Here is a 24638-nt window from a genome sequence, read left to right as displayed (position 1 = left end):
TGCATGGTACAAAATCTCAGCGTTTTTGTCTATTAGTTAAAACGTTACTAGGCCATATCAAGATAAATGGTCCACCATGTTCTGATTTTAAAATACGAAAGGAAGGCAAAAAAATAAAGGAACCTGTAATTTTTCGCACTAGGGTTTGGTAACACTGCTAGTTCCAGCGCTGAATTAGCGTCGTCTGCAAACTTCTATGCAACTTGTCACTTTTATTTCCTGCTCGAGTGTCGATCTGCACCAAGGAGGAAATGAGGGTACTGATTCATTTTTTTGTTTGCGGAAGTGTTAAACTTGTGGAAATTATTCGTCTTATTCAAACACAGTATGGTGACAGCTGTGTATAGCGAACCAAGATTTACGAATTTATAGAGCATTTCAAACAAGGAAGAACTTAATGTGACGAGGAAAGATCGGGCAGGCCATCGACGTCAACGAATGAGGACAATTTGAAAGTCATTGAGGGTATGGTGATAGAAAACAGACGAATCACAGTGGACGAAATCGCCAATACTTTACATATGTCATGGTTCAGCATATTCCATCTTACACGATTGGTGCATGAAACGTTGGGAAAAGTGCAAAGAGATCATGTAGAAAAATAATGTATGTTACAGTTTTCTGTCATTAAAATAAAATAAATGTACTTTTTCTCAAGTGTCCCTTTACCTTTTGACTTCTCGTACTTACTGATACAGGTTCGATGTCACTGGAGTTAATGTAAACGCGTACTTCCGTTTTCCCTTCTTAGACATTTCTAAGACTCCATTTTAACAGCGTAAGGAATACACTGCAGCCCCCTTTAGAGTGTACATGTGAAGGACCCCTTGTAATATATACGGTTAGTATTTATATTTCTTCCCCATGCTGTATATATAGGGTGTTCTAAAAATGGCGTAGGCATCATATATATGACTGTGGGTGTGTTTTTTCTTCTTCTTTCTTTGCAGTGATCTTGTTAGAGTGATATGATTGATGCCTCTCCGTAATCGCGTGATCCTGGTTTCAAACCCGGGGCCGGACACATTGACTAAGATGTTGCAAATCTATAAATATATCCAGTACGTAAACAAAACTAAACCACAATAGCCTACCCACCAGGTATTAAAAAAAATCTGAAAAAAAAAAAGAAAAAATAGCGTTGAGTATACGAAACTTCTTATAGGTGGAATATCACATCTCACGCAAACTGACTTATCATTATTAATTCGATCATTTAACATAAAATGGTGTATTTCAAACCACTGTGTGTGCCTTTCACAGATTGGCTCACTGATCCCCCCCCCCCCTTCCCCTGGGATCGTCTTGTGGACCCCAGGTTGGAAAAGGCTGATTTATACAAGGTTCTACTCCTAATATTTTTTGAGATGGAGAACGGCAAAAAGCTTTCAGTCCCCTTTAACAATCTTACCTGAAAAAAAGAAACACTTTAAACCTTCCCCTTTACTCGCTTAAGGGTTACATTTTATGTGACGCATCGTCATCCTTAGGGTACATGGTGGAATATTTAAACAAAATTTGAGTGAATTGGTAAATTTCTCAGATTTGGAGAATGGCAATGCATCTTTCAAGTGTTCTCCTCCCTTAGAGGTGACATTTCGGAAAATTCCATCGCATTGCCAGCCTATCCCATATAGCTTTTTTAAAAACAAAAATTTTCAGTGTTGTACGCCTAATCGTTTCAGAGATCTGGAGAAGGGGTTAAGGAAAATCAAGCTTTCCTTTTCATCTCTTAGGAGTCGCATTTCGCTTAACCGCCTCTTACCGACAGCCAAGAGGCAAGGAAATATATTGTAACGTTCTCCCTGTATAGAGGTGGGTAGAACTTAGGTAGAGCAAATTGTAGTCTGGAATCGCTTTTCGCTACCGTTTTTATTATAAAAATTCTCTGTAAAAAGTATTTTACAGAAATACTACAGTAATGTAACTTCTCTAATATTATAGCACGGCCAACAAGAGATGGTCTCTGACGTTCCTTACCACATGCGGTGGGACATTGCAGCCCCTACTTTGATACCAGTGTTACCAACCACGATCACTGTCTTATACCATTAATTAAATTGCCACTACAGTTGCACCGAAAAAAAAACTTGACACCCGAGTACTGGCAATGTCACTGCGAGCTGTCAGAGACGTTCTCTTACTGGACGCACTATAGGTAGGAATACGAGGGCCAGTATTTATATTTTGAGCCTTGGCAACACTGATTGTAGTTAGGCGCTATTTTTTGTTTGCACAGAAACGTTTGATATTGTTGACCATAACGTATACTTCAAATGTTTTATCAATACCTTTATTTGTGTTGTTTACGTTGACTTGAAGACTGCGTGACAATAGAAAAATGGAATTAACTCGTGAAAATTTTCGTGCGATGATTTATTACGATTTTCGACGTGGGATTATCAAGACAAGAGTGCTTCGATCAACTTACTTCCACATTTGGCGATGAAACCCCATCCTTTGCAACTGTGAAACGCTGGTATAACGATTTTACTCGTGGCCACCATTCGCTCACTGATGAAATTAGCGAAGGTCGTCCGAAAGCAGTTGTTATTCAAGAAAACATTGATGCTATGCAAAACCTAATACTGCAGGATCGTCATGTGATATACTGTGAGATTGAGGCAACCCTAGGCATTAGTTCCACCGGCATATATAAAATATTACATAATCATTTTTCTGTGAGAAAGATTTGTTCTCGTTAGATCCCACATAATTTGACAAAAAATCAAAAAGAAGCTGGCGTCGATTTGTGCCCACAAGTGCTCTATAAATACAATGGTGTTGCCTCAAAAGAGTATATAAGATTGAAGCAGGTGACAAATCATGTATATATGGATATGAACCGGAACGTAAACAGCAGTCGACTGTATGGGTGTTTCAAGATAAATCCAACAAAAGTTCGCACTCGAAGCACATCGAAACAAATAGTCGCTTTTTTTTTCTTCGGAAAACTGGTCATGTGGCAACTGTGTCTTTAGAGGAACGTAGAACTGTCAACTCTGAATGATACACAACAATTTGTTTGCCGTGTTTGCTGGAGGTCTTCGGTCAAATACGGTAAACAAACAAGCGCCGTCGGATCATTCTTCATCAAGACAATGCGGGCTCTCACGCATCTCGTCTAACAGCCGACTATTTGAACACTCGAAAAATCGAATTGATGGGTCATCCGCCGTATAGTCCTGATTTGGCATCCAACGACATTCTTGTTCCCGAATGTTAAGAATAAATTGCGTGGACAACGATTTTGTCGGCGGAAGAAACAGTTGATGCGTTCAAAAATCATATTATGAAGGTGTCTCAAGAAGACTGGAAAAAATGCTTTGACAAATGGTTCGAACGAATGCAAAAGTATATTGATCATAAAGGAGAATCTTTCCAAAAACAATAAATCAATTTTCGATGACAAATTACTGTTTTTTTTTTCTTTCTTCCTTTCATTGTTAGGCTCAAAATATAAATAGTGGCCCTCGTAGATGCCCCCTCGATTGGCGGTCTCAGGAAGAATTCCTCAGTAGCGAACTACGTCAGGGGGTGTAGGACACTCGCTGCTCCACTGCAAGCAGAGAGGGATTAGAGATTCCGACAAAGCTTCACTGCAAGCTAGACCGGGTTGTTATTAGGAATCTCTCGCTGCTCCATTACAAGCAGAAAGAGAGGTAAGGTTTCCCACTGGGCTCCACTGCAAGCTAAGGATTTGAGTAAGGTATTTCCAAGGCTCCATTGCAAGCTAAGAAAGGGGATTTGATCAGTTGAAACTGATGGCTGTTTATGGAATCCTCTCGGTTATATATGCGCTCAAGTGAGGCGGTGGCGCTGCTGTTCCCTCGTTGTCATGTGATCAATGGTGTCGCTCTCGTCTCCCTCGTCTGCAGCTATAAGTACTTCATAGTAAAGTGCACGTGGTAAATTACAATATATACAAAATTTCAAACTTCTACGTTTATAGCTTCGGAGATTTGCTGATGAATGAGTCCGCGCACTTGCTTTTCTGTTCGTATATATAGTCTTATTATGTCGTAGATCTATGTTAGATGAACTGATCAACAATGAAGATAATATGAAAAACAGTTATCAGTAAGATTTTGTACACAGCGAAATTTTAATGTTATTCAGCAATTTCTAGAGTCCAGGATTGATGGAAACTAAGTACATTTATTTACACATTGCATTATAGGGAGAGAAATTTCATTTGGTAAAAATTTGAACTATCCAATTGTTAATTAGAGTAATGTTTGCATTACAGGCGCAGATAGATGCTCTCCAACGGGAACTAAGAACAACTCGTTTAGCCTTGTTGGATCAAGTGTGTCATCATTGTAACCATACAAATGGTGAACGCCAAGATGATGCTGTATGTACCTGTTTGTTTTTTTTACCTTCTTTACTGTAACTGTGATTCGGATGTGCTAGGAATCATATCAAATGTACAAGTATTTACATGTTCTCTATAGAATGTGCACTGAATTTGTAATTAACACTTTATAAGAAGGGTAGTAGTAATCTGGGTGGCATGATGAGTTCTGTTTCATAGATACTGTGTTCTAGTTACTAAGATTAATATTAAACTTCCCATTATCTTGTGTGTTTTGTAGTCATATAATGGGTTCATTACTTCGGGTATGTATTGGCTTTGTGCTGAAATTAGTGTTATGCAGAGACAACTTTGTTTGAAACGTTAAATAATAAATAGCATTGTTTCTGTGCATGAAACTAAGTTCCATGTAAACGGACAATGAAAAATTTGTCTATAGAGTAGTGCATTCAACAAGCCTGTAGGATGTAGCGGTTGATTTTTCTTGTTAATCTTATTATCTGAATGCTAGTCATTCTAGTGTTAGAACTACGTTTAACTGAAGTAAGAATAAAATCTGTCCAAAGCAGACAGTTTATGACGAGGATGTATTGGAAAGTTCGTGACCTCATTTACAAAATTAGAAAATATTTGGATAAGTTGTGTTTTTATTTTTCCACGTAATCTCGCTCGATCGAGATACATTTACGCCACTTCTCCGGTAATGCACTTCCATACCGCTTTCGAAAAATGATTACTCGAGCCCTGTAAAATATCTCAGTACAGCACTTTTCATCTGTGCATCCGAAGAAAATCGCTGACTCCCAAAAACTTTTTCAGATTTCAAAATAAGTGAAAGTCCGATGGGGTCAGATCAGGCGAATAGAGTGGGTGCAACAACAATTCGAACCCACAGGAATGAATTCCTGTCATGGATGCAGGGGACGTGTGAACGCGCGCATTGTCCTCGTCGACTTTCTCCATGTCACAAATTTCCATCACTTCCGCCGACTTAGTGCCTTATCAACTCCTCGCCTCAAACAACAAAGAAATGAAATTTTATACAGTAACTACCGAGGATATAGCTACGCAGCTAATGTATACAAACATAAAATAATTGCTTTCTTCCTAGTCAGGCCACAAACTTCCCAATCCACCCTTGTATTATTAATCTGTTTTACAGTTTACGCAATATTTCATTGCCTTTATTATCAGACACATTGTTGCTTTCGAGTGATGCATCGGATAAGGATATGTTGTCGAAATACAGATTAGTAATAGTTTTTCCTTTGGTCTGATTTTATTTTAAATTCAGCTAAATTTTCCTGATCTTATTGATAGTTGTAGAAAGCATGACTGGTGAAGAATGTTTTTAGACATTGTCACGTTGTTTAGTGTCTGATAAATTGTGAGTGGCATCTTACTCAGCTGTTAGCAAAAGAGTATCTTCTCTATATCCTATGTTCTTTTGTCAATAACGTTGGAAAGATCTTGGGCTGACGAGACTCATTCCGTATACATTCATGTAAAGGCTGTTTTTAGAAGTCGAGGATATTATAAAAGCAGCAAAGAGATGTGTTTAAATTTTCGTTCGTTTGCTCGCATCTCCACTTGTCGCACCATGATTTATTCAATCAACAGCGCGTTGTTTACCATGGTGTCTACTAAAATTCCAAAATGAAATTTCGTAGCCTTTTCGTGACCTTTTCTTTACCAAATCATAAAATTTCCTAACATTTTCGAGAGCGAATTTGGGTACGAATTAGGTTGAATTCTCATCCATGTGATAGAAACGTAGTTTGGTTGCTATTTGGTAGCGTCTAAAGCCGACCATAGACATTTTTGGTGGTAAATTTTGACGTTTTATAGAACAAAAATTTTCCAATCTGTACTTACATCTGTACAGTTATTAAAGATCGTGACCCAAAAGCTAAATTTCGTGACTTTCATGACCGTTTTCTGATTTTGTGACATTCGTGACTTTCGTGACCGATAGACACCCTGTTTACTTGCGAACATGTCTGGGTCGGTCACATGAATGGGTAAAAGTTTCTTCCGAACATTCACTTGCTTTCTTTTCAAACCGAGGATGAGGCTTGTACACGGACAGTCTGCAAATCAGAAACATGAGAGAAAAATTAGGATGGGGGCCTTTATATGGGTGAGGCCCTTTTACAGGCGTATACAGTATTTTCCTCGAATTACTGAAATTGCACACTCAAATTGAACCACTTCATTCCAAAATTTTGACAAAAGAACATGTACAGTGCCGGTATGGTTTTCTGCTGACACCTGTACAATATAAGTAAAAATATGCAGAAAATCAACAGATATAAAAGCTAACATAGTATCTCATTTGTTACAGAATTGGGTGAGCAAAGTGTATGTGTACCATTTATATGAAAATAGGATTGTAGGTGTGTGCAGACATATTTGACATTGATGAGCATATATCTTTATATTGAATGTTTATGGGGAACATTGTTTTTATTCTGTGTAAACTATCATGTATATAAAATGTAAACTTACCGGCGAACATACGCAATCTGGAAATTGTGAGATGTATGCACGAATTTTAACCACAGTTTCTGCCCATTTTTAAAAGTCTTCCTTTTTCCCCTTACGAGTTATTATCCATAATCTACAATTACCTTTAACCGTATGAATTGAAAATCCTTGCTTTCTCCTTTCCTATAGACGCACTTGTAATGCAATTCCTGGTTATATCTCGTAGGGTTCTCTACCCGAGTCTGCTTGCAGTGGGGAGCAACCTTCAGCAGGGGAATCCCTCCTTTCGGATGTATCTTGGGAAGCTGTTGAAGAGCGGGAAGCGAATCCCACCCTCTGGGTCCCAGACCATGCCGCCACGCACTGCATGGGTTGTGAATCTGCATTTTGGCTTGGTCGACGCAGGCATCATTGCAGGTAGAGTTAATAACCACGGTGTTACCGTCTACTTCGATTCATCTATTTCATCAGCTGCTGGATTTCATTAGTTCTATTGTGTATCTGTTTTCGTTTTTAATCTTGTATACTGACATTTATTTATAATCATTACTCATTTGCTGTCCCTATCTTTTGTTTCCTCTTTCTGGATCGGCATTCCTTGCTGTGAATTTCCATTTAGTTCTAACATTTTACCGCAGATGCCTGCGTCCTATGCAGTGGTGCGTTGTATTATTTTATTATTATGTAAGGTATAAATTAAATAATAATCTTCCCATTACCGTAATTTCAAAAGTAAAATTTTAGTGTTTTTCTTATTACTCTATTTGAATGTGTTCGTAATTGACGTTTTAATTAATGATAATTTACGTGGATCGTTCAATGTATCTTTCCTTAAGTTGTAAAATATTTATTTTTTAAGATTCATTTGTAAATTATAGATACATGTGTAAGTGGGTTCTTCCTCACCTCTCCACGTAATTCCCATTGAGATTCAGGCATTTATCTCATAGTTCAGTTTGTTCAAACCCCTTACAAAAAATCAAGGCCGTGGCTATTTAGCACTCTCCTCACAGATAAATTTTCTAATCTGTTTCAAACGTTCATCTTGGAGAATGCAGACTCTTAATACCGGAAAAAGGTGGAAGTAACTCGACGCTAAATTGAGGCTGTATGGAGACTGGGGCAGTCATTCCCACACTAATTCTTCAATTTTGTTTCTTGTTTGCGTGCTGAGTAGAGACGGACGTCATCGTCAAGAAGAGGAGACCAGGTCACCTATATCGAATTGTGTCTCCCTGAAGAAGAGTTCAGGTTTGATATAAGCGACCTGCTCTTCTGTCAACTGGTGATAAAGAAGTGAAACGGAATGTAAGGAGAGTGCTAAATAGCCAGGGCCCTGATTTCTTTGCAAAGGGTTTGGACAAATTGGTGGAACAGTCTGACAAATGCTTAAACCTCAATGAAGATTATGTGGGGAGACGAGAAGATACCCATCTACACATATAGTTTATTAATGTGTCTTAAAAAATAAATATTTACATCTTAGGGAAACATATATTGAACGACCCAAATAATACACACAAAGCATGTTGAAGTTCATTTAAAATGTATTATAGAAATATTAAATTTTTCTAATCTCGGTGAACAACCATTATAACTTCTTAAAACTAAATTTTACAAATTCAACGGCAGTTTACATAATTATTACTCATCCTTTTTCACAAACTACTAAGAGTTGCCTTCGTATTCTCAAATGAAAGAAGACCCGTAATAATTATCTTTGCAGTGAAGGTGGAAGTTAATATAAGACAAATACACCAGGTTATTCACAGAGTTCAACCATATGAGAACAAATCTTGAAAGGATATATATATATAATGTGTGTGTGTGTGTGTGAATAATGAAATTTACTTGTCTATTTGTGCGCATGTTTGTTTTGCACGCTTCTTTCTTTTTTCACGTTAACTAAAACAGTGGGTATTTATTTGTTGTATTAGCAATGGATATATCTAAGATAGCCCTTAGGAATTGTTTGATAGCCACAGAAACACGTTATTAAATGATAATTTTATTTCTCAAACCAGGATTAGGATTTTTAGAGTCAGTTTCCGTAACAGATTGAGCAAACGGAAAAAAAAAAATGAAGGAAAAGATGCTAAACTATTGCGAAAAGATCAAAAGAATGCCATTCTTTACAACTGCTTTGGCAAGTAACATTTTATCTAATGGGAAACTGCTTAATACGAACTACATACCTCTTTTTCTTCACTTATAGAATTCAGTGGTAGAGCGCTTACCTTTGGTGGGAGTCCGGTTCGATCCCCGATCAAGTGAGTTTGTGGTGGACTTACGTGGGTTTTCTTGGGATACTCTGTCTCCCCCCACAGACTCATTCCATCAATTTTTTCCATCAACTTCACTTGCTTTACTCATCGTCCCCCTTGCATAACGGCCATAATCGAGGGAAGTTAAACTGGAAGATGTAATTTCATTTCGACAAACAATTTGATGACTGACTGACTTACTTGTCACTGAGAATCGATTGTTTTTAGCCCGTAAGGTTTCCAGATGAACATATGGCCCTGCATCTTCAAGTTATGGGAAAGTGTTAAAAAGGGTATGCTCATGTAATGTTTCAGTTCTACGAGGAAATGGGTATGGTTATGCAAGACATTAAGCCCCGGTGGGCAGGCCAGCCATCCTGAATGAGGTTTTCCTGGGTTTTCCGAATTCACACCAGGAAAATGCCGGGGTGGTACCTAACTTAAGTCCCAGGCCGCTTCCTTCCTTCCCTTTCCCCGGATAGTGTGCTCGCCGATGGACATTATCCCTCAAAACGTGACGGGCTAAATGACCTTAGATGGCAAAAGCCCAGAAATCTAAATCTTAATCCTAATCAAGACATTAAAGGAAGATTGTCAAAAAAGATTGTGGGACACTACTACAGAATAGTTGGAGACCTAGTATTGAATAGTACCTCTTCCTCAAAATTTCAGATTTAAGGAATCTTTCACAAGTTATTTCATGGTAAAGCGCGACTGTCCGTTTGAAGTACAGATGGCGGGAACCGATTCCTGGTGGAACTGGTTTTCGGTTCTGAACGGTTCCGGACCTGAACCGGTTCTGAAAACCGGATCCCCAAGAACCGGTTCTGCCGGAACCGAAACTTTGTGGCCATCCTTAGTTTGAAGTTCATGACGCTTTCAAATTCAGTGGGATTTTGTATATGTCGTGGGTTAAAACTTAGTGTTAATTATAATAACTTTCCTTCCTTCGAGTACATTAATGCGCAGAGATTATTTATTTATTTTTGTACATAATTTGTTTATTTACTCATTTGTTCATTGCAGAAATTTCTAATAAAATGATCATAATAAATAGTCCAAAACTGTATTCAAACTTCAAGATGATAAGAAGAAACACTTAAACTGATACATTGCAACTTCTTTCTGCTTTTGGTGCTGATTTTTATGTTGAATGAAGCGAGTGATATACCAAATAAATTACTCCAACATGTATTAATGAGCTCTTAAAGGCAAGACCCATGTTTATGGACATCTAGCTTAGGATAGCTTGGAAATTTTGTTAAAAAAGGAAGAGCATGAGGCATGAATCTTCCACTTTTTTAGGTATCTAGTTATTTTACTGCTTACGTAGTTAAACAAAAAAACAGTGTTCATTAAGAAAATTAACTCAGCCAATATTAGAATCTTCCTTTCAGAATCGGTAAAAGAAAGTGTTCCATGGGTCAAGATGACTTTCAAAGGAATGATCATTGTTTTTCTTTGAAGAGGTCATTTCTCTCCACTCTCACTTAAAGATTTTTATAACACAGTAATAAAAAAACCTTCATTTTCTCTGCGTATATATATATATATATATATAGGGTGTTTCAAAAAGAAGCACATGATTTTAAAAATCCATATTTAGTGATAAAAAACATACTACAAAAATGGGATAAGTTGCAGAATACTCACAAAATCTTCAAGTTTTAGTAATGCTATTACAAATGCTCAATGTGTCCACCAGCAGCAGCACAAACAACATCTATCCGATAGCTAAATTTGTCCACTTCATCGGAAGTGCGAGGCCGACCTGGACTCTTACCTTTGCACAAGCATCCTGTCTCTTCAAATTGGGGATACCAACGACGAATGTATTTGGGTGCAGGCAGATCAATGCTCAAGCGCCGGCGAAAAGCAAGCTGGACTGAAATCACTGATAGTCTTTGCAAACTGCAGCACACAAAACGCCTTCTGTTGAGTGGACGCCATCTTACTTCTAACTAACTGCAAACTGAGAAGACGCATTGACTGACATCTAGCGGCGATTTTGTGAAACTAGGCCACACCTATTCAAACAAGACTCATTTCCTTGCTGGCACGTCCATGTTCCGCAATTATTACCGTCCAAAACCAGGTGATTCTTTTTGAAACACAGTGTATATACGTGCAGAATATTATATGGTGGATCATCCTGGTGTAAGCTAATCTATTGTATTAGAAAATAAAAGAAATAGTTTCCTAATCGTACTTTCGGGATGGAATTAATATTAGAGATCTAAGGTATAAAATGAAGAAAGAAATTAGATTAGGAACATGGATCTTAAAATATTTATACAGATCAGTAGTTTCAGGTACAGAGTGAAAGTATTATATACGCGTACCATATTAGCGCTTTAAGAAGTTACGTGGATCGAAAGTCGTAGCATCTCGCTAGGACAGTTCACATTTTTAGTATTAAAGTGGGCCGAAGAAAAAGAATTTTCGAGTATACCTCTAATGGTGCCAAAGAAAGTTACGTATTTAGATGCTAATAAAGAGAAAAATATTGAAAAAATCTGAATTTTATCTTCAGTTCGCGCAGTTGGCTTAAAGTTCGAAACAAATAACTAAAAACACCAATTATTACATTTACACTCAAGTTTAAAAGTTTAAGTTTTTCACTTCTAATACAATTTAATTAAGCTGCTTGATAATGATAATATGTTCTAAATTACAGAGTTCGCGTATATGGTCTAAAATTAGTGTTCCGGTGAAAAATTGATTTTTTTAAAACATTATTACAAACAGACGCACATTTGTATTAAAAATACATACAAGATTTTTAAACATTTGTTCCGGAGAGTGAATTTATATATTCAAATTTGAGATGAAAACATTATCTTGCAACTCTTTGACCATTTCACAAAAATTATTTTGGCTAAAATGACTCATATCCCACCCTGTAGAGGTGGGTGCACTTCGAGCTTCTTCCATGCCCTAGCTAACGATTCACTTAATGTTAAATTACTTTGTCTCGTCACTATCAGCCAAGAGCGTCATACTGAAATCGGATTTTCGGTGTGTAAGTCAGGCAGAATTTTGTAAGCAAAGGCGATAAAAAATATTTTCATTTATATTTCGAAAACGTATCATGTAAAGCACTGATGTACGGTATTAAACAGGAGATACATTGAAGTTATACTTAAAATTTTCAGTAGAGATTGAGTCTGCTCAGTCACATTGCTTTTATTCATTTTTGGACACAAGATCAATTATATTTCAATAAAAAAAATTCTTGTAGGCCTTATATGTGAAGAACCACATATAGTGTAGCCAAACCAAACTATCAGTTAACTCAGTATGATGTGCTTATTCCGTAGAAAATGCGAAAACTATCCAAATGGCCGAAAAGATCCAATTTCAACAAAAAAATTTCTTGTAGGCCTTATATCTGGAGAATCACATATAGTGTAGCCAAACTCAAGCTATCAGTTAACTCAGTATGATGTGCTTATTCCGCAGAAAATACGAAAACTCGATTTAGGGCCACTTTAAAATTTTGTGGCCCCTGATCCAAAAAAACTAGTGTAGTCAAACCCAAACTATCAGTGAACTTAGTATGATGTGCTTATTCCGTAGAATGTACGAAAACTCGATTTAGGGGCTACTCAAAAATTTTGTAGCCCCTGATTCAAATGGCCGAAAAGATCCAATGTATTTCAACAAAAAATTTTCTTGTGGGCCTTATATCTGGAGAACTACATATAGTGTAGCCAAACCCAAACTATCAATTAACTCAGTATGATGTACTTATTTCGCAGAAAATACGAAAACTCGATTTAGGGGCCACTTTAAAATTTTGTGGCCCCTGATCCAAAAACTAATTATTGGCCAAGATCGCAATTTTTTGATCCCTTTTTGTTTTTTCAAATGATGTTTTTTTGCTTTAGGATTCAGTGGATAAAGTTAAAGTCTTTGTCAATGTAAGCTACTTGAAGAGTTGTCTTATAAGTAGCCACTTTGGTACTATGTAAGGGCAAGGGGAATAGTTCCTGAATCTTCTTAACTAATCAATGTAATGTTCTATTTATTTATTTATTTACTTATTTTCTAGGAGCTGTGGCAAAGTCTTTTGTGCAGATTGTTCCGAGAACACCGTGCCTTTACCGAGTGAGCAGTTGTACGATCCTGTCCGAGTCTGCAGTAATTGCTTCCAGCATCTTCATACCTCCACCAACCATCTACGACAGAACCTCTGCTCCGAGGAACTCACCAATGGTATTGCTATGGTCAACGGAACAAGTTCATCCAGCGTTACCACAGGTCCAAATTTAACAGATAATTGCAAACAGTTCTGCTCTGAAGGAAAAATGCCAAAACCTGTTGTTACGGCTGCGTCAACATGAATATTAGTTTTTAAAAATGTAAAGAAATTATACATATGTATAAGGAAATAGAAAACAAAATAAATGGACATGACTTTATCCACATGACACCAAAGGCTTAAATTCCCATTGTTGAGTAAGGGAAAAATAATGGTCTATAAATGGGAATTATTTTTAGTCATAATAACTTAAGTATATGCGGACAGGAATTTCAGGCTCATTTTGAAAGTGTTTGTTGACTCCTTGGAAAAAGTGAAAATTAATTAATAACAAAGCACTTAACTTTTTAGCTTCAAAGCACTGCATACACACGAACATCAGCAGATTATACCAGTTGGATTTTTTTTTTTTTTTTAATGTTAAAATTAAGGAACGAAAATTTGTTTTCTTAAAACTGTATCTCTGGTACAATATACGCTGTATAAATTGAATATTCATTCCTTTCATTATCTATGTATAGATATTAATATATATATATGAAGAGAGGGCGTATATATTTGTTCATTTGATTAATTAAAATTGGATTATTTATCTTCCACACGCGAAGTGACTGATTTTTTTAATTATCAGAAAAAAACATCATAAATTGTGTTCATTGAATTTTGTTTAAAAACAAGAAAGAAAAAGCAATGAGTTTATTTTATTTGAGTTCACATCTATGTATGTATAGAATCTTTTTAGTGTGTATAAAAATGAGATGCATTTGAATGAAACAGGCCACTAAAACACTCATCAGTGTTTTTTTATTGTATCAGATTAAATTTCTAAGCATCAAAATGGCATATCTTCATTAATTTTGATTCGGGACACTCAGAAACAAATTTATTCAGGTTATTTTTTGGTTAATTGTTACTAGTTTTGTTAATATATGTTTAAGAAAAAAAAAGAATAAACAAAATTGGGAATAGAAAAAAATACTAATGGAATTTTTCGTATTATCTAAGAAGGAAAACAATTGCACCGGCTTCGGCAGCCTTCCAACCACTGCCTGTAGACAAATGCTTTTTATTTGAGCGATCAATTCTCTGGGCTTGGCTTTAGCAAAGTTACTATTCCTACATCAGCTGCAAAAGAAAAAAAAAATGAAAAATCCACAACATAAAAAACAGAGAACAAGGTAACCATCCAGCGTTCATATAATAAATTGAGTAGGAGACTGATATGTACATATGTAAAACATGGAATAATAAAAGAAGCTATTGTACAATTGAGAGCGTAGTAGATAATGTAAGAGTGGTTTTAAATAGTTTATGTTGAGAAAAAATGTACATGGTAGAAGTTTTATTTCTTCTCTGTGAAAGTAAAAGAAAATGGAATATATATATATATATATAAAATGTTTTTTTTCCTTAACTTTCCCTCTCTTTTTGTGTGGTTTAGAATGCTGAGGACTGTAAAATGCTTCCACATTAGAGCTGAAGTTTTATGAATGGAAGTTTTACTATTTCATCAACAGACGCTATCATCACATCACTGTTCATAATGAAATTGCTTTCATAGCTTAACAAATCTATCGCTTTTATAGAATGCTTAAACGTGAAGAATTTTGGCAAAAATTCCAGTTGTACGGACACTGTAATGAGGGATGTTGTCCCGAGAAATGTAATATCATTAATTTTCGTTGTAGTTTTTCAAACGTTTAATTGTATTAATTTCTTCCAGCGCCATATATTCAGCCCATCTTGAAGTTTTTCAGTCTCTCATCCATTAGCCTACAACAGACACATTTTACGTAATTTAAATTGTAAAGTCATACGCCTTTCAGATATTTCTTCATTTCTGTTGTTAAAGTTGAGCAACCCTTTTTGAGCAGCGAGGCTATATGGAACGTGCGCCTACGATTGAAGATGAAATCTGAACAGCCTATTATTGCAGTGCACTCACCGGGAATCGAACTCGGGACCACATGTACCAAAGGCCTGCGTGCCACTGCTGAGTTGTCCGTGCACTCTGTGCTGGGGCTGAGTTCTGCTGGAAGCTCCAGTTCTGCCCATTGAAGAGGGCGTTTGTAATTTTCTTGACTAAACTCTCAAGCACTGTCTCCTGGTGCACTTTGGCTGATGTTTGGACCCTCTTTTTACAGAAATGGAGCTCCGTTGTGCCCTCGTAGCTCCCACCCCACCACACCATGACAGGCCGGATGCTGACCCCTCTGGATCCTTGGAGCCTTTTCTTTTCACCAGCTTCTCTAGAGGATGTGGCGTATATTCTGTCACGTGAGCATTGAAAGTCCCCTGAACACTGAAAATCTTTTCATCAATGAAAAAGATTCGACAGTGCCCATTTGCTGCGTAACGCTTAAGTAAGCGCTTTGCTTTTAGGAGCCTCTGGCGCTTCAGTTCATTTGTCCTATGATGTCCTTTGCGTTGTTTGCAAGCATGGAGTCCCAAGTCATTGGTTAACAATCGAAACGGAGACATTTTCGATATCTTTATTTCACGAGCCATAACTGACTAACACATACCGCAACTGCTTTCACAACTTTCGTACTATGCGTGGTCTTCTTTGCTGCGGCCGATCTTTTACAGTTCTAGTCTCAACAAAGCGCTGCATAGTGTGATAAATGATTTTTTTTTTTTTTTTTTTAATACCAATTTGCAGCCTTTGGATAGTTTGGAAAATCCCCTGCTGATTTGCTTACCTTGTGAAACGCTATCACGGCCAAGCGATTTCCATACTCTCCCCATTCTATCTAGAACTTACAACTGACACTTTTATACTTCTTCAGCTCATCCAGCAATAACTCACGCTTCACGATACCGCTCTTGACGTCGCTTGCTTGCATGGGCGCAAGTATAGCCACCCTCAAATGTGTTGGGATAGTAGTTATCGTAAGAAAGTATATATATATATATATATAAATAAAATATTTTATGCGTATATAGCAATGAACGGGTGGTATATTTTTCACGCTCGACTCTAGCCATAGAAACTAAATACATGTTTCTGATTGGTTGCATGGGGTCATGGTGGCACAAAACGAGCCCTGCGGGGCTTCTAACCCGTTCCTACTACAACTACTACTAGTACTTATACTATGGATTCGTATAGCAAAGCTGCACGCATAACAAGTAGTTAGTCACTTTTTTTGAGTATTATTTTCATCTTATTTTAATGAAAAAAATTATGAAAATTTAAAAAAAAAAAGTCCTTGGGCCGGGTTTGAACCCACGCAAAAAGCGTTATGATTACTAACCTGTTGCGCTAGACGCTCGGCTACGAGATCCGACAGCAACCAGTGTTTGATTTCTGCTATATGTATGCTACGTGGTGAGTAACTGATAACTTTAACCAATCAGAACAGCGTATTTAGCTCCTATGGCTAGGATTAAGCGTGATTTAAAATATGCGAACAGGTGTGGAGTTTTCCAGGTTGGTATTTATTTATGCATATGTCGCATTGAACTGAAATCTTAATGATAACATTTCACTTTAATTGTGCTTCTACTTGGTGGATAATCCACATATATTATCCCAACATATTCCAGGATACCGTACCCATTCCCTTATTAGACGAACAAGCAGAACGTGCCTTAAAGTGAAGGATGTTTTTGTAGTGTTTGCCTTTCCTTAGATTTGACTGTTGGTTTTTCGTTTTAAGTATAGGGCCCATATTTTATTAGTTATTAATCGCTGCTAAAATAAAAATTTTAATCTCCGTAAGTGCTAACAGTTTTGAAGATGATAATTGTTGGGAGTTGCAATTCCTGCTCTGGTCCCAGTACACGGACGTCCAGCGAGCTGAAGTCTCCTAAATCTGCTGTGTACTAATGCCTATATTCGCGTTAAATAACTTTTCGTGTTTATTTCTGCAAGAGGTTTTTCGCAGCAGTTATGTTAACGTCATTTATAGCTAATGCGTGAGCGTGCAGTGCGTCTTCTAAGGGTGCTTTACCAAATTTAAACCGATTAATCGAAGGATGAAAGATACTTTCGGACTCGGGAAACTGTAATTGTATGATTTTAGATGTAACATCGCCACACACACACACAAATACATTTTGCGTTCTCCATACTTTCAAAACAAACATCTATACTCGCAGAAAGGTTAAATCATATTGGCCAGCAGTAACCATCCCTGGACAAACATGGTTCAACCAGGGATGGACTGATTCCATGAAAAGAGCAGTGGCACAACTATTTAGAGAGCTCCATACTAATTAGTCGGAGAGGGAAATGCTATGTAAGTCAATTTCAGAATAACCATCATAACTTTAAAGAAAAGTCGAATCATATAAGAAATTAATTCTGAAAATGATGAACAAAACAGAGAGAGATTTCTTCGTTCGCACCAAGTAGACTTCGGTAGCGGTACACTTTGAATTTGGAACAAAGAGGGCGTGAAAACTGGTCATTGCTATGTCAAAAGTCAAAGTAGAACTACTTCAATGTCACCACGTGAATAATATAGGTCCTACTCCTCACCCTCTTCACTACTCAACTCTATCTCCCAGTGATCTTTAGAAACAAAAAAGTTTCCAAGAAAAACATTTGGAAATAGCTTGGATTTATTTTATTATAATACTAGAGGTCTTGAGGAAAATCACTGCAGGTTCAGAGTGCTATTTTCGTTTATAGAAGGGATTCTCGGAAAACTCGATTTCCACGCTCCGAAAACGCAAACATTTTAAAACAATTTACACATCGTTCGCGGCAGCTTGGCGACCAGCTGTCTAGAGAGATTTTTTTCTTTTGAAATATAATACATGAAAAGCAGTTGCTTGTTCCAAGAAGTGAGTATACTATGGATCGAATGTAGCTTATACCCCGTACTTCCTAAATTTTGGGTGTGGCTATACGATAGTTTCCAAAAACTAGACGTGGGTGTACACCGTATACCCACGTATACATTACATTACATTCCTGGATATATATATATATATTTTCAACCTCACTGCATCGCGCCTAAGATTTGGGGAAGAAATGCTTACTGATGCAGATAGATTGCTTCCATCCATTATCCGAAATGGACAGGAATTAACCAAGTTTACTGTATGTTTAGCGAGAGGTTATTTCAAAAGATCAACATCAAATAAGTTTAAATAATTAATGTATTTTGATTTAATTTAGTTATGTGTAAAGTGTGATGTTTAGCGTTAGATATGACATGACACTCTCAGATTCAGTACTTATAAACTTCTGAGAATTTAAACATAGGCCACAACGTAGCCGATGACATACCTGGATCTGCCTGTTGTCTGGAACATGGATGATGATTGGAAACTGGATAATCGTTGACTCTTCGACTGTTGTCCAGCTGTCAACCGACAACTGGAGACCGTCTAGTCTCGAACCTGAGACTGAGGTTTCACACACCTCGTTCACCTCTTCTCTCGAGACTGTTATCGCTTGTGTCCCTCTACTCAACTTCCATCTCCATACCACAAAGATTTGGTTTTTTTATTCCATGTTCCAGACGATGGAATTCGTCTGCTCATCTCTGGAGTGACGTCAAATGTCTTAGCTGTTGGAAAACTTTCGTTTCTCCATTGTTGTGCCATGTCCAAAATTCTCAGACAGTTTATTTCTGCCAATCTGCATATTATGTCATATCCGAAATTATGTATTCTGTGAACAAGCTGAATACACAAATATCTTACAACATTTTAAAACTTAAAGCTTACAAGCTCTTTTCTTAATTCTTGTCTTTTCAACATAATGCAAACACTATGTCTAGACGACATCACATAAACAATAACAACATCATGTGTAATCTCTTACTCCATGTTAATGTTTATCTTTTCTCTGATTCTTTATGAAACAAAACTTGACTTTATTACAATACGATTTTGAATCGGATTAATCTTAAATAACAAACAATAAAATGATAATGATAATGATTGATTATCGGATGCATCTACAATATATATATATTCAATAATATAAAATTTATAACTAAGGTAAAATGTATATAGGCCTATATTATAGCCATATCATAGCAACATCTGAAATTATTTGCCCAAGAAAACTTTGTCTTGGAGAACCACATTGGGAGAAAATCGGAAGATGTTGAAATTGAAAAACTGGAAATTATCACTCATAAAGTAATTCCGTTAACTTCTGGGCAACTAAACCATATCAAGATAACATTTCGATACATTTATTTTTTTAAAATAATAATTTGTACCGTAATTGACTGAATTGTATAAACAACAATGTTAATTACTTTTCATAACGTGGCCGTAACGTTAGCAGAAATTCGCAATCATCTTGATCAGTTACGCAGATTTGAAGGTTATGGTTTGTGTTCCGTAGCTACAGTTGTTGAAAGCATGATGCAGAAAACCGAGACACTGATGAAGTTAACTTACGAATTGGATTCGATGATGAGGAACAGATTGTGGCCATCAAGTGCTACTGTCAAGTTCGAGTGTAATGCTCTAGAGGGCGCAATCGTCAGAACACAAGAAGAAATGTACCATATGTACGGTTTAAGTTTTCGAACACTTTGTATATCAGATGTGATCAACAGGCTTAGATATGTAACTGCAGAAAGCACTGCCCGGATTTTTAATCTGTATTCAGTGATTCATAGAATCCATATGGCTGTTTGAAATGGAGATATTGAAATGAGAACGTGCATGGAAGATTTCCTGCTATTTGCTTTTTTTTTTCAGTATATTATTCCCAAAATTAAGTTACAGTACATGCACGACTGAAATATTCAAAAAAATCAAAACATATAGTTAGTTTTGTATTATTTGATAAAAAATTGAAAAAAATTAAAAATATAAACATCTTTATTATATATATATATATTGCTTATTCGTCGTACGGTAAGGGATAAAAATAAAATAAAGGAATTTTAGAAAGATGAATATTCCGTTTATAGGTAACTAACATGTTGACAAAAATTCATTTTCACTGTAGTTTTGAAAGGGACTTTCCCCTTCCCAAAGAATACTCTAAATAAATATATATATATATATATATATATATATATATATATATATATATTCAAGAGACGTAGCTGCCGTCCTGCCAGTGCTTCTCGTAAGAACACCGAAATCAAAATGTCGAAAAAAAAAAATTAAGGTGAAGTTCATTGGCGGCTGGTACTATATGTTGCATGGTTGTGCAACCAGATATTTTTTTAATACTAAAGATATTTTTAAGTATTAACGTAGTGTATCAATAAAAAAAATAAACTTTTGCTCTTGAGCGAAAAACATTGATGAATTTCTAAAAAAAAAAAAATAAATTTAAAAAACTGAATGAAAGAGAGTGATTTACAAATCCAGTTGCAGCGAGCATTGCCACTAGAAGCAGTAACATTGAGCATATGGCGGCGAGCTCCTATCTCTTAACATGAGAAAGTGAATTTATTCTTGCATCGCTGCTGTCCTACCGTATTGCTCTCTTCCAGTTGTAACTTCGTCCGCAACTGGTATATAGTCAGCTTCTATAGTAGTTACGAATTCCTCCGCTTGGCAGCGCTTGACTCAATTGATAAGTTGAGTGAGAGATAGACGCTTGGAAGAAAGAAGTTATTCACCAAACAGAAACTTGCAAAGAACAAATACGCGTCTGGTGGTAGTAGGGGCGGATACAGGCTGAATGTTTGGGAGAGGGCGGTCGTTCAAAGTCAATAGATTTTATTTTACATTTATAATACAAAGGTAAAAATTCTTGGGATAGGTTTTATTTTAAAATAAAAAAATTCTATTCTGGGGGGGGGGAGAGTTTCGAAGAAAATGTCTTACCATTGGTCTAATTCCTAGCTCTGTGTCATTCGTGTTCGATTTCCGGCGGAGAGCATAAAAAATAATCTTAAATCATTCACTTTCAATACTTATTTGTCTTCTTTAGCCTAAATTGCTGGAATGTTAAACTATTATTTTTTTTTTTAAATTTTCGAAGGAAAAAAAAAAACATTTCATGCTTCTTTATAGTAGAGCAGCAGCCAAAAATACATAGTTACTGAAAATGAACTTTTTGTCCCTTAAATTCATACAAAGAAATACTAACAAAATACATATTGTCGGAGGAGAAAGGTGTTTCTATACCCTAAGGAAAATAAAGCGGAAAATATTTGCAGTAGCGATGTTTTCTATTCAGAAAAACTTGGCGAGCAGCATTTCAGATTTCAATGAAGTCATAGAAAAATTTGAAGCTCGAAAAGAACGAAGACCTTCCATTCTAAAATAATGCATAGTTTACTTAATTAAATAATTTTGTTTAACTGCGTGCATGAATATATGCAATTTTCTTGCTTTTTTCTTCTTTTTGGGTTAACGATATCATTTATGGCTTACAGCACATGCTAGATGCCTATATTCGATTTATCTCTTGTTCAATAACATGAACGTAGAAGTTTTTATATAAATAGTGTATAAACGTACATTAATAGTGGTTGTTTGAAAAAAAAACTGGAAAAAACTTATATATTAAATCAATATTAGAGAAAACACTTTAATCAATAAGTATACAAATGGAGCTTAAAAGGACTTTCCGCTTCATATTTCCTGAATATTTTTTTGGATAAAACTCAAGAATGCTGGGGGAGGGTAACACTTGCGCGTAACTACATACCTTTGATATTACAACATTGCAACCGGTGCGTCTACAGACCACAAACCGCTACTGGTGAAGTTATTACTTCTGGGATGTGGAACTTGAACTTGTCATTTGGAGTGCCACTCTTTATCTAAGCGACCTCGAAAACTATAGATTTGACACTTTTTTTTAAAAAACTTTTTTGTCAATCCCCCCCCCCCCATTCCTCTTAGGAGGGCTTAGGGGTCTTGCCATCAGTGGGGGCTGAAATTGGACATAAACAGCATCAGAACTGCCACCAATTAACTTAGCGACGCTGAAAACTAATGGCTCGACACCATTATCGCGATTTCAATATTTTTACGTCACTATGTCACACAACACCCTCAGGTGCAAATGAGCTTAAATCGGGGTTTAACGGCATCAGGGGTGTTACTATTTATCTAAGGGACCCACAAAACTAAGAATTTAATATCGATCGTTTTCTATCGATTTTGTTTCCCTCCCACTCCCCATAGGTGTGCTCTTATTCCGACACTACTCTTTTCCAGACTAGGTAATATGAGTAGGAAGTTTGATTAAAATTGCTCCAAGCATTCCAGATTTACGCTGGAACATAAATCCATACCAATCTATATATATATATATATATATATATATATATATATATATATATATATATATATATATATATATATACGCATTCCTAGATGATCCAATGTAGGTTTGGACGCTTTGTCGTAGGTGGATTATTATTTTGTATTTGAATTTGTGTACACTTACATTATTTTTCGCTAAAGTTATATATATATATATATATATAGAGAGAGAGAGAGAGACTGAGAATTACTTCAGAAAACGGACTTTTTGGTCATACCAACGTGGAAAGTCACAATATTCAATTTACTCGTAAAAAGTCCTGCAAAAGACAGGGAATTTTATGAAAAGCTGAAAGTCAGGAAATTTTAAATACGGCTTTTTACTTCTTAGAACCCGTTGCTTTGAACCTTTTACCTGACTATTTGCTAGGAGATATTTTACAGAATAAATTAGTTTGTTTTGGAAATATTCTCTACCTACACAAACACCCTGGTCGGGAATATATATTAACATTATAAATGGACTTTGAAAATCGCGACCTGGAAAAGTCAGGGAATTCGTGCTCCTCTAATAAGGCGAATCCTGTAAATAATGAATATATTTTAGTATGCAACATGTGCAATGTGTCAGATGGTAACACTCAAGATGTGTGTGCATTACCTGGCTGTTATCAATGGTGTATTGCGCGATCGTCTGTATTTCATTTTATTTTTAGTTTAGCGTCTCTTTCAGCAGAGAGGTTATATGAGACATGGACTTATAGCTTAACGTGGGATCTGAACCACATGGGAATTGAATGTGGGTCTCCCTCGCAAGTGATTGTTTGTAGTATGACAGGCGGATTAGAACATATCCGTATCTTGAAGAGGGCCGACGTACTGCAACATAATGCAAAGTGGGAGACCTCTCGGAGTTCAAAGAGGACAAATTGTGGATGCGTGATTAGTTGATGCAAGTTCGTCTAACGTAGCAGCGTCTAAAGTGTTGATAACTTACAGAACTCACGTAAAACAAATGAAATGAAATGAAATCTTTGAGTTTTACGTCCCACGGTTATGCCGGTTAGGCTAAAGGAGACGGTGGTTATTTGAAATGAATGAAATGGTGGAATGAAGGAAGTGGGAGGAAACGGGAGAACCCCGAGAAAACCCACGCACACGGTGTTTGTCCACCACAAAGTTCACTTGGCGGGGGCTGGGATCGAACCCGGGACCCCAAGTACCAGAGGTGAACACTCTACCACTGAGCCACCGCGGCCCCCTAAGGTAAAACAATAACAGCGAAGAAGAATAATGGACGGAACAGAAGCTCAGACGCAAGGATCACACAACATTGAAGAGGATTATCACGAAGAACGTAGAATAAATGCGGCAAACGTACATGTAGAATATCGGAAATCAACACCTGAAACAGCCTATTCCAACAATCACACTACGCGTTTTGCATAACCTCATCATCCGCAGCACAGATGCAACTTTGATCACCAACAACGCTTTGGCGCGAAAATGGTGCCAATAACATGCAAAGTAGGCTGTCGATGATTGAAAACGCATAATATGATGTGATGTCTCTTTAACTTCATTCTCAACAACAGGCCGTGCTTATACATGGTAGACATCGAAAGAAGCTTATGCTGAGAACTGTCTCCTCCCTATCATGAAACATGGCGGTGGCTCTCTGATGCTGAAGAACTCAATTTCCTTGTATTTCGTGGTTGTCGAGATGCTATGAACCGCAATTTCCTGGTATTCCGTTGGTGTTGTGATGCTATAGGCCGCAATTTCCTTGTATTCCGTGGATGTTTTGATGCTATGGGTCACAATTTCCTGGTATTCCGTGGATGTTATGATAGTATGGATCGCAATTTCCTGGTATTTCGTGAATGTTCTGATGTTATGGGCCGCAATTTTCTGTTAATCCGAGGGTGTTGTGATGCTATGGGCCGCAATTTCCTGGTATTCCGTGGGTGTTATGATTTCGTTCACAAGGATGCATTACACCCGGTGATTATGTCGACATTTTATGTGGCCCAGTGGAACATATGATCGGTGAATGATGCAATTTTCCAAAATGCAATGCGTCAATTCATACTGCTAGAGCTGTTCAGGTGTGGCTTCATGAACGTCGGAATGAACCACACCACCTCCG

General features: G+C 36.8%; 1 protein-coding gene across 5 annotated transcripts in view; it reads left to right on the top strand.

Annotated features, from left to right (window-relative positions):
• Window positions 1-14731, top strand: part of LOC145692731 (phosphatidylinositol-3,5-bisphosphate 3-phosphatase MTMR3) — an 80691-nt gene extending 65960 nt beyond the window's left edge. For 4 of the 5 annotated variants that reach the window (XM_081768159.1, XM_081768161.1, XM_081768158.1 and 1 more), the window contains exons 13-15: window positions 4250-4357; window positions 7032-7222; window positions 13124-14731. In XM_081768159.1, the coding sequence (XP_081624285.1) occupies window positions 4250-4357; window positions 7032-7222; window positions 13124-13415 (591 nt within the window). In that variant the 3' untranslated portion in view covers window positions 13416-14731. The remainder of the gene's footprint in view (window positions 1-4249; window positions 4358-7031; window positions 7223-13123) is intronic. The other variant, XM_081768162.1, reaches the window with a different exon arrangement.
• The last annotated feature ends 9907 nt before the right edge of the window (window positions 14732-24638 follow it).

The sequence above is a fragment of the Thermobia domestica genome, chromosome 8 (assembly GCF_964235325.1).
Source record: "Thermobia domestica chromosome 8, izTheDome1.hap1.1, whole genome shotgun sequence".
Lineage (NCBI taxonomy): Eukaryota > Metazoa > Arthropoda > Insecta > Zygentoma > Lepismatidae > Thermobia > Thermobia domestica.
The sequence above is the reverse complement of the archived record's forward strand: the minus strand, read 5'-3'. Positions and strand labels throughout refer to the sequence as shown.